Below are 16,478 nucleotides of genomic sequence, written 5' to 3'. Positions count from 1 at the left end.
CTAGCTATGCTACCAGCTCATACGAACAGGAGTTAGCATTTAGCAGTTACTTCTAAACCTGAAAAGGGACAACTTCTGAATGTTATGCTGCGAAAACAGCCAAATATATTTAAAATCGGACTGTAGTAGCCACATTGTGGTCCTGTTACAATACGTAAATCATGACGGATGTGACGAATATCCACTTTGGCGCACATTCAACAAATCTGGTCTAACAATCTGGCATCTGTCTATCCCCCACGGTCTGCGGTCCATTGACCTTTTTACCACATCTATTAAACATGGCAGCATGGATTTGATAGAACCCATGATGGTACATAATACTGATGAAATGGTTGAGCTCGGCCAACCAACGTTTGTCCCAAATGGCACCGCATTCTCTATGTAGTGCACAACAGTTTACCAGGCCTCATTAGGCTCTAGTCAAAAGTAGTGCACTATGTAGGGAATAAGATGCCATTTGGGATGCAGATGTAATTGACAAGTCGCTTTTGCAGTGCTGGTGCTGTGGTATGTGTGTTACTGTTTGAGGCTAGCCGATTTAAAGCGGAAGACGTCTACTCTCTGTCCTATTAGCATATCACCTCTGACTGCACAGTCACTCACTCCTCTGAAGTCACTCGCTGTAAGCGCTCTACTCATCCCCTGATCTGCCTTTAATGGGCTTCTTTCCCATCTACGCCTTTCATGACATCACTTTTCATCGATTCCCTCTCCCCTGTGAGTGCTTCCCCCTCACCCATGGTCTCTCATCACCCATCTCTTTATCTTGTGATATCTGCAGCAGAGGTTGCAGGCATGACAGAGTAGAGTAGTCTCTGGAGGTTGCAGGAACGCATTGTGGTCTTCAGTACCTGGATGATAATCCAAGCCCTCCTTGTTTGTTTGGGCCAGGGCCCAAAAGTTGTGCACTATGTAGGGAATAGGGTGCAGTTTGGAATGCAAACAGTGTCGCTATGTGAGATTGCGAGCCAGTGAGGGAACAACTGGATTGTCTGTGTTGTGGTGATCCTGTTTGTTCTCGTGTTGCCTGATCATCTTTATCACATTAGTTGACAATATCAATACTCAATCACTACTTTCATTTCAGTTCTACAGGGACCATTTTAGCCAGTGCCGTTGTAGGACTAACCAGAGTCATTGACACAGTGTAGGTTTGTACAGTGCACAACTTGGATGCTGTTGAACTAAGGTACACTATGCTACTACTTAGACACCATTGAGCAGAGGCATGTGTTTTATGTGTGAACGATTTAACGATTCTCAATGTATTCACCGCTTTTTGTTTCGACAATGAACTTTAATCAGATTAACAAAGAGAGGGACAGCGGAGTTCATTCAAGATTTATTTTACCTTTATTTAACCAGGTAAGTCAATTGAGAACCAAAACCAAAACTAAAGCCATAGCATACTTAGGCTAAAGCCCATACCATACACAAACTATATTTACATTTTAGTCATTTATCAGACGCTCTTATACAGACTGAGTTACAGGAGCAATTTGGGTTAAGTGCCTTGGTCAAGGGCACATCGACAGATTTCTCACCTAGTCGAACAAGCAACATTTTGGTTACTGTCCCAACCGCTAGGCTACCTGCCACCCTGCCCTACCAGCCTCTCTGCCTCCTCTATCACAGGAGATCCCAAATAGCTTAGGAGTGGCTATTGAACATAGAACAGTATTAGCCTTGTGTTTATAAGTCAGTAAGAGACTCTGAATTACAGACAATAGCTAGGCCAAAGCCCATAGCAGACCATAGCTAGACTACAGGAAGGTTCAAGACCCTATTATGGAACTGGCCTAGAGGGTGTCTATTGAGCATGTAACACGCACTGTAGCTGATAAGTCATTGAGAAATACGTGTGAGGTAACTATGTGAGTAGGATCAGACATCAGATGTCTACTAGGCCGCTTGATCTTTTTGGTAAATAGGAAAATGTAGAAAAGAGAAGCGGAAACACTCCGGGGCTCAGTTGAAATACATGTAATAGATACCTGGTATAGTTTTGATAGCTATGCTGCCTTTATCAGGGTTTCATCTGATAGAGGCTGAGTCATTGTTGGAGGCACAAACTGTGTTTTGTGCTTACTAGTTGATTTTTAAGATGATCATAGCAGGTAGGTGGGTTGGTTCATTCGTGTACCTCCCTGTTCTGCATATTCCTCTTCTGCACAGTCATTGGTTTGGTTTCCACCGCTGCAGCCTGTTATGTGTGGTTGTCAGGGGGTGTGTCTGTACTTCTTGACTCTGCAGCCTGCAGAGCCTGCTTCTGCAGGCGGATGCCTCCTTTAAGCATATGGTACTGCAGATATCACGACATTGCACAATGGATGTTTAAATTATATAAGGAGTTTAGCTCAATACATAAAACAGTAGGCAGCAGCAAACCTAGCAGCATCCTCCTCCAGCCGTATGTCTTATCTCTAGCTATTTACAGTGGCATGCATCTGCCTGGTTGTCAGCAGGCTAATACTGTAATAATGCTGCAAAGGTCACACAGCAGTTAAACTATATTCAATAAGTTATATGAATGATGATAACATCGGCATATACCGTCAGTAATCAAGTAGTTTAATGTATATAGAATATAATTGTAGTTCTTTCAGTCAACTCAGATCTCACTATGGGTCATTGGTTAAGCCTCATTCAAGCACGTATAACAGGGCAATCTGTATAACACCCTGCAATGCCCTGGTTTCTTCATTCTTTGCCTCTTCACAAGTCTATTTGGTTACTGGCTCGTTAAGTAGCTTTCTTCGGAAAACTAGCTCTTAATGGTTAATTTCGGTGTGGATTTGATATTTCACTAGGATCACCATTCGCTGTTGCAAAACACCCGCTACCCTTCCTGGGAGATGCCATTTGTTAGGAGCGCATTTTGTAGTCGGCTAGCTACAGTTCACCTGTTGCCTACATGCAATTAGCATTGATAACTTTGAGTGGCGTCTTTTCTATTTTCAGGAATTCTGCTAGCTTCACTTTACTGATTTGAAGTGAGCTTGTTAGGAGCGCATTTTGTAGTCGGCTAGCTACAGTTCACCTGTTGCCTGGCCTACATGCAATTAGCATTGATAGCTCGCTAGCCACTGCTTTAGCATCCCGCCTATAGCAGGTTTCCACTAGTTTTGGCTACTTTTACCTGTGGTCGCTAGCTCACCATCGGTTCCCACCATTCAGAGTTAACTGAACATTCCCATGTCTTCGCTAGCTAGTGGGCTAACGGCACCACATGTGTTTTAGCTGTCAACCCCCATTCAGTTTGTTTGGCTAACACGAGCGGTGCTGTTTTTTTCCTAGTGTTACACCACCATTGAAGCACCATCCCTTTTTAAATTATCCTGTAAAAGATGACCTAGCTGTGTGTTTCTACCTCGAGTTCTTGGTTTACAAACCAAGTCATTACTCGGTATTTGACGCGATGGCTAGCTAGCATCTTTGTTAGCTCTACTTTCACTACACCAAAAGTATAAAGACTATTTATTTCCCACCACCCTGGTAAATAAAGCTGTCTGTTTCTGCTTACCTGGCTCAAGCTCACGTTACCCCTTGTCTCTCACAACTTTGCGTTGTAGTAGCAGGGTGTTGAGTAGCTAGCTAGCCCCACAATTATTCCATTTGCTTTCGTCTTTTTTTTTTTTACCTCCCCAATTTCGTGTTATCCAATTGGTAGTTAGTCTTGTCCCATCGCTGCAACTCCCGTATGGACTCGGGAGAGGCGAAGATCAAGAGCCGTGCGTCCTCCAAACATGACCCTACAAGCCGCACTGCTGCATGACACAATGCTCACTTAACCCGGAAGCCAGCCGCACCAATGTGTCGAAGGAAACACCAGACACCTGGCGACCATGTGTCAGCGTGCATGCGCCTGGCCCTCCACAGTAGTCGCTTGATGGGATAAGGACTTCCCAGCCGGCCAAGCCCTCCCCTATCCCGGACCACGCTGGACCAATTGTGCGCCGCCTCATGGGTCTCCCTGACACAGCCTGGATTCGAACCAGGATCTGTAGTGACACAGCTAGCACTGCTGCGCCACTCGGGAGGCCACATCTAAACGAGATGTCGACAGGCTTACCAGCCAAGTTGTCGACAGGCTGTAATACAGCGTGCTCTCTCTCATAGAGGGGGAGAGCGGGACGTCGGCTGTTTTATGGCGGTCATAAAATACATTGCCTCTATGCTCTGTCGTGTTCGAGATTGGAATGTAAACTGTGGAACACAGAGAGACCCTTGGACTTCAAAAGTTTGAGTAATTAAACAATATTTCTATTTTTGAGAATGTGGGAGTGGTCCGTGGACACTTAAGGGGCTGTCATGTCGAGTGTGTTTCATTTGGTGATCTCATGAAGGACAGGACACTCATTACGGTGTCTTTTGGTTGGGTACACTTCTTTAATTATGGGGTTCACATCTAAATATTGTGAAATGTATATGATTTAAACGTGAGACTATTTGTGAAAAGATGTGATGTTAACCTTCTAAATGAGAAAGTATGGGTTTTCATATAAAGTTAACTTCTAGTTCCTCCCAAACCCGGATCCGGGAGCACCCCCACCAGTAAAAAAGCTGACTAGCATAGCCTAGCATAGCGTCACAAGTAAATACTAGCATCTAAATATCATTAAATCACAAGTCCAAGACACCAGATGAAAGATACACTTCTTGTGAATCCAGCCACCATTTCTGATTTTTAAAATGTTTTACAGGGAAGACACAATATGTAAATCTATTAGCTAACCACGTTAGCAAAAGACACAATTTTTCTTACTCCACCATTTTTTCACTCCATCAGTAGCTATCACCAATTCGACCAAATAAAGATATAAATAGCCACTAACCAAGAAAAAACTTCATCAGATGACAGTCTGATAACATATTTATTGTATAGCATATGTTTTGTTAGAAAAATGTGCATATTTCAGGTATAAATCATAGTTTACCATTGCAGCCACCATCACAAATCTCCCCAAAGCGACTAGAATAACTACAGAGAGCAACGTGTATTACCTAATTACTCATCATAAAACATTTCTTAAAAATACACAGCGTACAGCAATTGAAAGACACAGATCTTGTGAATCCAGACAATATTTCAGATTTTCTAAGTGTTTTACAGCGAAAACACAATATATCGTTATATTAGCTTACCACAATAGCAAACCAGACAACAGCATTGATTCCAGCCAAACATAGCGATAACGTATTCACCACCAAAATAAATTAATTTTTCACTAACCTTCTCAGAATTCTTCAGATGACAGTCCTGTAACATCATATTACACAATGCATACAGGTTTTGTTCGAAAATGTGTATATTTAGCAGCACAAATCGTGGTTATACAATGTGATCAGTGGCAACAGGTCATGCATTCTGGCCGGCGCCATCTTGGAAAGGCACCTAATCTAATCAATAAATAATCGTGAACTTGACTAAAAAATACAGGTTGGACATCAAATGAAAGATGCATTAGTTATTAATGCAACCGCTGAGTTAGATTTTTAAAATTAACGTTACTAGACATACAGTGTGCGTTACAGCCAGACTAGTGCCGCAATAATGGCGGACAAATCCGTTTACATTTTTCCACATAAATACGGAATAACATCATAAATAGCTCTTACTTTTGGACGAGCTTCCATCAGAATCTTGGGCAAGTGGTCCTTTGTCCAAAAGAATCGTTGCTTGGTTGTAAAACGTCGTCTTCAACTTCGGAATTAGCAGCTAACAATAGCTATGTGGCCACAACATGCCCAAATCCTCAAAACGCAATACTAAGGAAATTCCGAAAATAGCAATATACTCGCATAAACTGATATAACTCGGTTTAAAATAACTTCGTTATGATGTTTCTAACACCTATATCGAATTAAATTACAGACGGATATATCTAAGGTCGATAACTGAGCGTTTCAAAATGCCATCCTGAGGTCTTGCTTTGCGCAATGACGAACGTCGAAAAGAGAGCTCCCCTCGTTCCTTGGCCTTTTATAAGCTCTGAGAACTACGTAGAAACTCCATTCCACTTCTCATTGGTTACTGACATCCAGGGGAAGGCGGGTGCAGTTCATGTCGACCCATAGGATACATACAGAGCTTTAAACTGATCTGAGAACAGAGCCTCGTTTTCAGACCTTCGCAGTTCCTGTCATGGATTTCGCTGCAGAAAGAGTTCTGGTTCACCCACAGACATAATTCAAACGGTTTTAGAAACTAGAGATTGTTTTCTATCCAATAGTAATAATAATATGCATATTGTACGAGCAAGAATTGAGTATGAGGCAGTTTAATTTGGAGATGATATTTTCCAAAGTTGAAACAGCACCCCCTATATTGAGAAAAGGTTAACCTGTCTAGCCCCAGCGTTCCGCTAGCGGAACACCTCCCACATTCCACTGAAAAGGCAGAGCGCGAAATTCAAAAAATATTTTTTAGAAATATTTAACTTTCACACATTAACAAGTCCAATACAGCAAATGAAAGATACACATCTTGTGAATTCAGTCAACATGTCCGATTTTTTAAATGTATTACAGCAAAAACACCACGTATATTTATGTTAGCTCACCACCAAATACAAAAGAGGACAGACATTTTTCACAGCACCGGTAGCATGCAGGTAGCATGCACAAAGCCAACCTAACTAACCTAGAACCAACCTAACTAACCTAGAAACAACTCCCTCAGATGACAGTCCTATAACATGTTACACAATAAATCTATGTTTTGTTCAAAAAATGTGCATATTTGAGCTATAAATCAGTTTTACATTACTGCTACCATCATAGCTACCATCATAGCTACAGTCAGAAATAGCACGGGAGTAGCCAGAGTAAATACAGACACCAACGTCAACTACCTAATTACACATCATAAAACATTTCAGAAAAATATATGGTGGATAGCAAATGAAAGACAAAGATCTTGTGAATATAGCCAATATTTCCGATTTTTGAAGTGTTTTACAGCGAAAACACAATATATCGTTATATTAGCTTACTACAATAGCTATCACAAAACAGCATTGATTCAAGGCAAACGTAGCGATAGCACAGTTCGACAGATATATGAAATAGCATCCCAAATTGGGTCCTTATCTTTGTTGATCTTCCATCAGAATGTTGTACAAGGGGTCCTTTGTTCAGAACCGTCTTTGTTTGGATCCAGAACGAACTATTTCCCTCTTGAAATAGCATGCGCACTGGCCATGCGGCGCTAACCTCTCCTTCTTGAACAAATTCCTCCAACGCATCACGTCTAAAGTCCCGAATAAATTTCAATAATATAATTAAACTATATTGAAAAAACATACTTTAGGATGATATTGTGACATGTATCAAAAAAAATCGAAGCCGGAGATCATATTCACCTATAACGACGGTTTTCCAGGAGGCGATTCCAGGTCCAACTTCGCGCCTTCCAAAAAAAAATAATGGCGGACCTCTCACTCCAAGAGGTTGTATTCAATCCCAGAACGAGATAATCAAGTCATTTCTGCTCTCACTTCCGCATGACACCCAGGGGAAGGTGTATGACGTGTTTCTACAGTCATAAGTGACATGCCCTTTTATAGACAAGCTCTTGAAGAGAGACCTCGCTTTTGGAAATCTCACTTCCGGATAGGAAATGGGCTGTAAAAAGAGTTCTGTTTCACTTAGAGAAATAATTAGAACGGTTTCAGAAACTAGAGAGTGTTTTCTATCCAATATTAATAATAATATGCATATTGTACGAGCAAGAATTGAGTACGAGGCCGTTTAAATTTTGAACGATTTTCCCCAAAAGTGTAAACTCCACCCCTTGTCCTTAAGAGGTAGAGTATTTCCAGGCACTAGCATTTTGTCCCATCCTAAATTGGTTTAGACATGATTCTTCTGCTCCCTGGGCTGGGTATAAAGAAATATGGTGTCTCCTATTACCCTGGAAGAGGTGGTCTTTACTGATATATCCCTTAACCACTGTAAACTACGCCTTGTTCCAATTATTGCTCTCACAATTTCTATTTGCCGCAAAATTGAAAAACAATGTAACTGGGAATCAAAATGGCATGCTATGCTCCAATATTTCATAATAATGCCTTGCGAACTGGAGGGCAGCCTCCAGTTGGAATCTGTACCCTTGCCGAAATCATGGACACAATGATTTTAGAACATTCCAAGATTTTAAAGACTCATATACACGGAGTATACCAAACATTAGGAACACCTTCCTAATATTGCATTGTACCCCCTCTCCTTTTGCCCTAAGAACAGCCTCAATTCGTGCATGGAAAATGTGTCAAACGTGTTCCACAGGGATGCTGGCCCATGTTGACTCCAGTGCTTCCTACAGTTGTGTCAAGTTGGCTGGATGTCCTTTGGGTGGTGGACCATTTTTGATACACACGGGCAACTGTTGAGTGTGAAAAACCCAGCAGTGTTGCAGTTCTTGACACAAGCCAGTGAGCCTGGCACTTAAATATTTTGTCTTGTCCATTCACCCTCTGAATGGCACACATGCACAATCCATGTCTCAATTGTCTTGAGACTTTAATCGATCTCCTCCCCTTCATCTACACTGATTGAAGTGGATTTAACTAGAGACCTCAGTAAGGGATCATAGGTTTCACCCGGATTCACCTGGTCAGTCTGTCATGGAAAGAGCAGGTGTTCACAATGTTTCTCAGTGTTTTTTCTTCTCCTATTTTTACAATTTAGGGAAACCCAACTACCGAACCATCCAATGATGGGATTTATAAATAAATTCTCTGTCCTCCCGAAAGGATTGATCTCTAATATATAAACAACTTTTGGAAAGCTTATATTCTGAGCTAGCCATTTTAAAAAGTATGGTCCACAGATCTAAGTGAATCTGAACAACCCTTTAACTGGAACAGAATATGGAAAAATACAGTCTTGACATCCCGTAATCCAAACCATCAATTTAAACATTTTAATTTTGTTCACAGACGTGTTTAAATACAAGGAAATGTTTTACAATGAAATTTGACCCAACTGTTTACTGTTCCACCTAAATCAGGTAGGCACATTCCTTCATATAATGTGGGAGTGCCCTACAGTTAAATGCTTCTGGGACAAAGTTACAAAATTCATTCTGAGGTGCGTGAACATAAATATTCAATGCGTTGCATCTACTATGTTACTAAACTTCAGTAGCTCCATGAATCTCTCAATCAATCAGACTTACTGGCAGGCAGCACTTCCTCAAAAAAAATTTGCCACTTAGGTGGCAATCGCCCCAGTCACTGTTAGAACATTTAGAATGATTGACAATGAGAGTGAATGATGCTAGTCAAGTAGCAATTGAGGCCTGGACAGTTGTGATTAAAAAAAATTATTGAACCTTTTTATTTAACTAGGCAAGTCAGTTAAGAACAAATTCTTATTTACAGTGACGGCCTACCCCGGCCAAACCTGGAAGACGCTGGGCCAATTGTGCGCTGCCCTATGAGACTCCCAATCATGACCAGATGTGATACAGCTTGGATTCGAACCAGGGACTACAGTGACGCCTCTTGCACTGAGATGCAGTGCCATAGACCGCTGCGCCCCTCACGCGCCTCCCGAGCCCCCCAAATATACTTGACTCCGTAAAGAATAATCTCAGCTAAACAATAAAGCCCAGCATATTTTTGCATTTTATTTTTAACTTGTTTCAGGCCCACAAGGAAGGGGTGGAATGGGGTGAGTGGATGTGAAAGCATCCTCGGTTGATGAGCTACCCTAGATGTAAAGGGGGTGGGGGCTTAGGGCAGGCAGGCCCAGTGTTGGGTCCAACTCGTTGACCTGCTGACGGGATGAAGAGTGACAGAGTAACTGGCTCTGCCTGATTACTCCAGTCATTCAATACCCATTACACAAGCATGGGGAGAGGGACGGAGGCCTTTCTGTTACATTACCCAGCATGCTTCTCTCTTATTACCTAGCCTGCCTCTCTGTCCTGTCAGCTGATGTCTAATAGGGTTACAGGCATTCTCTGGCACTTAGCACGAGGTCACAACTAAGCTACTTATACCACGCAGGGGTCTAGTCGAGACTAACTTTTTCCACGGGTGGCACTGGTGCAACTAACTTTCAGTTGATGGCCACAGCACATGATTTGGTTGCACCAATTTTTACCGGACCGGTGTCCCATAACGTCAGCTCTGGGATTCTATCCAGCAGACTTTCGGTTACTGTCCCAACGTTCTTAACCGTTACGCTACCTGCCGACCCTATAGTGACCTACCCTCCATCCACACATGCTTATACTGAACAAAATATAAACGCAACATGTAAAGTGTTGGTCCCATGTTTCATGAGCTGAAATAAAAGATCCCAGAAATGTTCCATATGCACAAAAAGGTTATTTCTCTCAAATTTGGTGCACAAATGTGTTTACGTCCCTGTTATTGAGCATTTCTCCTTTTGCCAAGATAATCCATACACCTGACCGGTGTGGCATATCAAGAAGCTGATTAAACAGCATGTGCTGGGGACATTAAAAGGCCACTCTAAAATGTGCATTTTTTGTCACACAGCACAATGCTACAGATGTCTCAAGTTTTGAGGGAGCGTACAATTGGCTTGCTGACTGCAGGAATGTCCACCGGAGCTGTTGTCAGAGAGTGTAATGTTAATTTCGCTACTATAAGCTGGCTCCAATACTGTTTTAGAGAATTTGGCAGTATGTCTAACCTGCCTTACCACCACAGACCTCGTGTAACTATGCCAGCCCAGGACCTGTGGGGTCGTCTGAGACCAGCCACCCGGACAGCTGATGAAACTGTGGGTTTGCACAACCGAAGAATTTATGCACAAACTGTCAATCATCTCAGGGAAGCTCATCTGCATGTTCATCACCAGGAAATTGACCCGACTGCAGTCGACGTCGTAACCGACTTCAGTGGCCAAATGGTCACCTTCAATGGCCACTGGCATGCTGGAGAAGTGTGCTCTTCACAGATAGTTTCAAATGTGCTGGGAAGATGGCAGCCGGCTTATATGGCGTTGTGTGGGCAAGTGGTTTGCTGATGTGAACAGAGTGACCCATGGTGGAGTTATGGTATGGGCAGGCATAAGCTACAGACAGTGAACGCAATTGCATTTTATCGATGGCAATTTGAATGTCGTGATGAGATTCTGAGGCCCATTGTTGTGCCATTCATCCGCCGCCATCACCTCATGTTTCAGCATGATAATGCACGGCCCCATGTCGCAAGGATCTGTACACAATTCCTGAAGCTGAACATTTCCTAGTTATTCCATGGCCAGACATGTCACCTGTTGAGCAGGTTTGGGATGCTCTGGGTCGACATGTACAACAGCGTGCTCCAGTTCCCACCAATGTCCAGCAACTTCGCATGGCCATTGAAGAGGAGTGGGACAACATTCCACAAGCTCCAATCAACAGCCTGATCAACTCTATGCGAAGGAGATGTGTCACGCTGCATGAGACAAATGGCGGTCACAACCGATGCTGACTGGTTTTCTGAGCCACGCCCCTACGTTTAGTTTTAAGGTATCTGTGACCAACAGATCCTTAGTATCTGTATTCCTAGTCATTTCAATTGACTGATTGTCCTTATATGAACTGTAACTCTGTAAAATCTTTGAAATTGTGCCTTTTTTTATATTTTTGTAAGTTGACAATCATGTTTCCATTGATTGTTTGGAGTGAAATCTTTGCTCTATCTCAAAGGGGATTATTGTTTGAGGGTTAACAGGTAGAAACGAGAGTGATGGAGAGAGAGAAGAGTGACACTGCGGTAGTATAAATCTCCTATGGTAGATAATTAAGGAGATGGTGGTAGAGGAAACTGAATTATACATGTAGCCCTACAGGTGGGAGTAGCTGCTCTTTTTCTCTCTCAATCTCTTTCGTTCTTTGTCAACCTTTCTCTGCCCCCCCCCCCCCCCCCCCTTCCACCGGGTGGACATCTACTGATCGGTTTACTTACTTACTTTTTTTTTGTCTCATCCTCTGATTTGTTCTGTTTCTGATTTTGACCCCTAGTGTCGCAGTGCTGTTTTGGGATCTGAGAGTGATCCTGGTGACATGTCTGTCTAATCACACTGTACAGGCTAGCATGATTGCTATGTAAGGTTGCTTCAGTACATAGTCGACTCATAAGATGGTACGTTAGTAGCAGCATGTTTTTTTTGGCGCAGCACTATTAAGAGAAAGACTGATCGAAGGCTGTGGAGTAAAGTAATACCATTATCTATATGGGGGGGGGGGGGGGGTTCCATTAATATGTGTGTAGCTTCTAGCATGAAGTCAACCACTGAGTTATGACTGGTGTGTGACAGGACGTTGTACCGTAGTAGTTGTATGGAGACGAGTGTTGTGATGTGGGTGGTCATTTATAATGGATGTTAGTTCCACAGGCTGTGGAGCTGTGTTTCTTTACTGTAATTGACATTCCCATAGACAATAAGTACCATGAGTGGTGAGCCTACGCACAACAACAGACAGTGGTCTAGTGAAGGGTAAACACTGTTTCTACACCTTTTTTGTTGTTTTGCTTTTATCCACCTTTTGCCGGAAAAAAATTGCATTGAAAATATGGGGAGCGTTACTTGACTCACCGCGAATGCCGATCAGCGTTTGGCCACCTATTTTTATCACTGATATTAATTTTGACAAGTCACCTCAGCATTGATCTCCAGTATGGCAGTGTTTACCCTACCATTCCTTACCATTTGTATAAGGGCGGTGGATCCCCTCACTTAGCTCTGTTGCTCCCGAACAAAGAGTATGGCTTCTATTGTTTTCAACTGACAACTCTGATTCCCAGATGGACTGGATCTTGCTCATCTCGTCGTCTCCTCCAGTCCTTTTTTAAAATATTTTTTTTTATATTGCAAATTGATTGTGGCTTCTATAAATGTATTTGTCTGCGTAATTTCCAATCCCCCATATTTTATATGTCCTTGTTTTCCATATGAAAACATACATGAAATGAGTTGCAAAATGAATAGGAAATATAGTCAAGACGTTGACAAGGTTATAATGATTTTTAATTGAAAGAATTGTGTCCTTCGAACTTTGCTTTTGTTAAAGAATCCTCCATTTGCAGCAATTACAGCCTTGCAGAAGATTGAAAAAAAAGTGTTATGGACAGACGAATCTAAGTCTGAGGTGTTCGGATCACAAAGAAGAACATTTGTGAGACGCAGAAAAAATGAAAAGATGCTGGAGGAGTGCGTGACGCCCTCTGTCAAGCATGGTGATGGCAATGTGATGGTCTGGGGGTGCTTTGGTGGTGGTAAAATGGGAGATTTGTACAGGGTAAAAGGGATCTTGAAGAAGGAAGGCTGTCACTCCATTTTGCAACGCCATGCCATACCCTGTGGACGGCGCTTAATTGGAGCCAATTTCCTCCTACAACAGGACAATGACCCAAAGCACAGCTCCAAACTATGCAATAACTATTTAGGGAAGAAGCAGTCAGCTGGTATTCTGTCTATAATGGAGTGGCCAGCACAGTCACCGGATCTCAACCCTATTGAGCTGTTGTGGGAGCAGCTTGACCGTATAGTACGTAAGGAGTGCCCATCAAGCCAATCCAACTTGTGGGAGGTGCTTCAGGAAGCATGGGCCGAAATCTCTTCAGATTACCTCAACAAATTGACAACTAGACAACTACTTTTGAATCCGGCGTCGTTTTGTGCATCAGTTCATGTTCGTTAACCATGTGCCTCCAGTCTGTGAGAGGAGCTGCCCTCTCTCTCCCAGTATTCATGAGGCTCTGTGGTTGTGTGTGCAGGGACAAAAGGTGAGCAGGAACACAGGGCTGAGCTCCGGCATGGGGCTAAGAGGAGGCATGGTCTGCCCAGTCACTCGATGACACCTGACACTACTGGAGTCAGCCAGGCGAGGAGAGAGGGAAGGAGGGAAAGTGGTCAGTAAGAAAAGAAGAGGATGAGAGAGACAAAGGAAAAAGTGAGGAAACGAGAAAGAAACAGGACGTTAGTGAAACAATTACCAGAGTCTCCTCTCGTCTGTCAGGTGTGTATTGACTAGTGACCAGCCTCTTAGCACCTCGATCACTCTGTAACCTCTGTGGCTCTGCTCAGGGTACAGGGCAGAGCAGTGAAAGGAGCCAAGTGGGACAATGTAAGAGGATCACGATCTCATCCCGTGATTATCATTCTGTACTGCAGTCTGCAGGGGTTGAAATTGTATCACAGCACAGCAGCTACCAGAATAACAGTTATTATTCTGAAACTGACCCTTGTAAAGATGTGTCAATGTGATCTGGAACATCTCAAAGGTTTTGGGTTTTTATTTATTTTTTACCAGATTTTGAACAAAGACAAATAGATTCCAGAATACAATTTACATATCTGTCTGTATGTGCATTAACAAAGGGGGTAAAGAAATCTGATGATCATCATCAAATTTTATTGGTCACATACACATGGTTAGCAGATGTTAATGCGAGTGTAGCGAAATGCTTGTGCTTCTAGTTCCGACTATGCAGTAATATCTAACAAGTAATCGAACAAATTCACAACGACTACCTTATACACACACATGTAAAGGGATGAATAGAATATGTACATATAAATGTATGGATGAGCAATGGCGTGCCCCATAGGCAAGATGCAGTAGATGTTATAGAATACAGTATATACATATGAGTAATGTAGGATATGTAAACATTATTAAAGTGGCGTTATTTAAAGTGACTAGTGATACCTTTTATTAAGTCCATTTATTTAAGTGGCCAGAGATTTGAGTCTGTATGTTGGTAGCAGCCTCTCTGTTAGTGATGGCTGTTTAACAGTGTGGGTGGACCAATTCAGTTTGTCCGTGATGTGTACGCCGAGGAACGGGGTGCTCACCCTGCTGTTTCCTGTAGTCCGCGATCATCTCCTTTTTGTTGACGTTGAGTGAGTTTATTTTCCTGACACCACACTCCGAGGGCCCTCACCTCCTCCCTGTAGGCCGTCTCGTCATTGTTGGTAATCAGGCCTACCACTGTTTTTTGTCGTCTGCAAACTTGATGATTGAGTTGGAAGCGTGCATGCCCACGCAGTCATGGGTGAACAGGGATTACAGGAGAGGGCTGAGAATGCACCCTTGTGGGGCCCCAGTGTTGAGGATCAGCAGGGTGGAGATGTTGTTTCCTACCTTCACCACCTGGGGGCGGCCCCTCAGACCCAGGGTCTCGCTTAATGACGAGTTTGGAGGGTACTATGGTGTTAAACTGAGCTGTAGTCAGTGAACAGCATTCTTACATAGGTATTCCTCTTGTCCAGATGGGATAGTGCAGTGTGATGGCGATTGCATCGTTAGTAGACGAATTGGGGCGGTAAGCAAAAATGAGTGGTTCTAGGGTGTCAGGTGGGGTGGAGGTGATATGATCCTTGACTAGTCTCTCAAAGCACTTCATGATGACGGAAGTGAGTGCAATGGGGCGATAGTCATTTAGTTCAGTTACCTTAGCTTTCTTGGGGACAGCCATCTTGAAGAATGGGGACAACAGACTGGGATGGGGATTGTTTGAATATGTCCGTAAACACACCAGCCAGCTGGTCTGCACATGCTCTGAGGACGCGGATAGGCATGCCTTCTGGGTCGGCAGCCTTGCGAAGGTTAACACATTTAAATGTTTTACTCACGTTGGCCACGGAGATGGAGAGCCCACAGGCTTTGGTAGCGGGCCGTGTCAGTGGCACTGTATTGTTCTCAACGCGAGCAAAGAAGTTGTTTAATTTGTCTGAGAGCAAGACGTCGATGTTCGCGACTGGGCTGGTTTTCTTTTTGTAATCCGTGATTGACTGTAGACCCTGCCACATTCGTCTCGAGCTTGAGCCATTGAATTGCGATGATACCAGTCGTGTGTGTGTGTTTTTCAGAAGAGGAGTTGAGGAAGCTACGAGAGGAAACCAATGTGGAGAAGATAAAGGAAGAGCTGGAGAGAGAGAGAGGGAAGAGGCTCGACCTCGAACTGAGGATGAACGAGGTGCTAAAATCCAGGTGTGTGTTGGAGAGAGTGAGGGGAACAATGTGTGTCGTCTCATTCTCTAAGTGTTGCTTGCTTAGAGAACACTTAGTTAGTCACTTCACTCTGTCTGTCTGTGCTGCCTTCAGTGCTGCAACCCTCCACTCCCTGCCTACCATCCTGCCTACCCCAGTGAGTTGTCCTTTGGTGGGGTGGATCACCCTGGGCTGCAGCGGGTATAAATAGCTGCCCCTGCAGCTTGGTTGGCACATGGCAGGGAATTCCTCAAGGACCTGTGTGTGTGTGTGTGCTCACTGTAGTGTTTGTGTATGTGTCATAACCAAATCACGCGCTTCTATATCAGAGTGCAGAGCATGGCGCAGCAGTTATGTTAGTCTTGGGACGTTCACGTCTGTGTCCCAAAACTATCTTTTTGGTATTTGTTTCATTAGTCCATTGTTGATGTAGTCCCAAACATGTTTTGCATGTCAACAATCAAGTTTAACATATATATATATATATAACTTTCAAAATGCAGAAATGCTG

At 43.2% G+C, this 16,478-nt stretch overlaps 1 protein-coding gene across 1 annotated transcript in view; it reads left to right on the top strand.

Moving 5' to 3' along the window:
* Positions 1–16,478, top strand: part of LOC120049844 (GRAM domain-containing protein 4-like) — a 65,459-nt gene that overhangs the window by 29,067 nt on the left and 19,914 nt on the right. Inside the window, exon 4 of the mRNA XM_038996300.1 lies at positions 15,847–15,967. Within this exon, the coding sequence (XP_038852228.1) occupies positions 15,847–15,967 (121 nt within the window). The remainder of the gene's footprint in view (positions 1–15,846; positions 15,968–16,478) is intronic.

The sequence above is a fragment of the Salvelinus namaycush genome, chromosome 6 (assembly GCF_016432855.1).
Source record: "Salvelinus namaycush isolate Seneca chromosome 6, SaNama_1.0, whole genome shotgun sequence".
Taxonomy (NCBI): domain Eukaryota; kingdom Metazoa; phylum Chordata; class Actinopteri; order Salmoniformes; family Salmonidae; genus Salvelinus; species Salvelinus namaycush.
The sequence above is the reverse complement of the archived record's forward strand: the minus strand, read 5'-3'. Positions and strand labels throughout refer to the sequence as shown.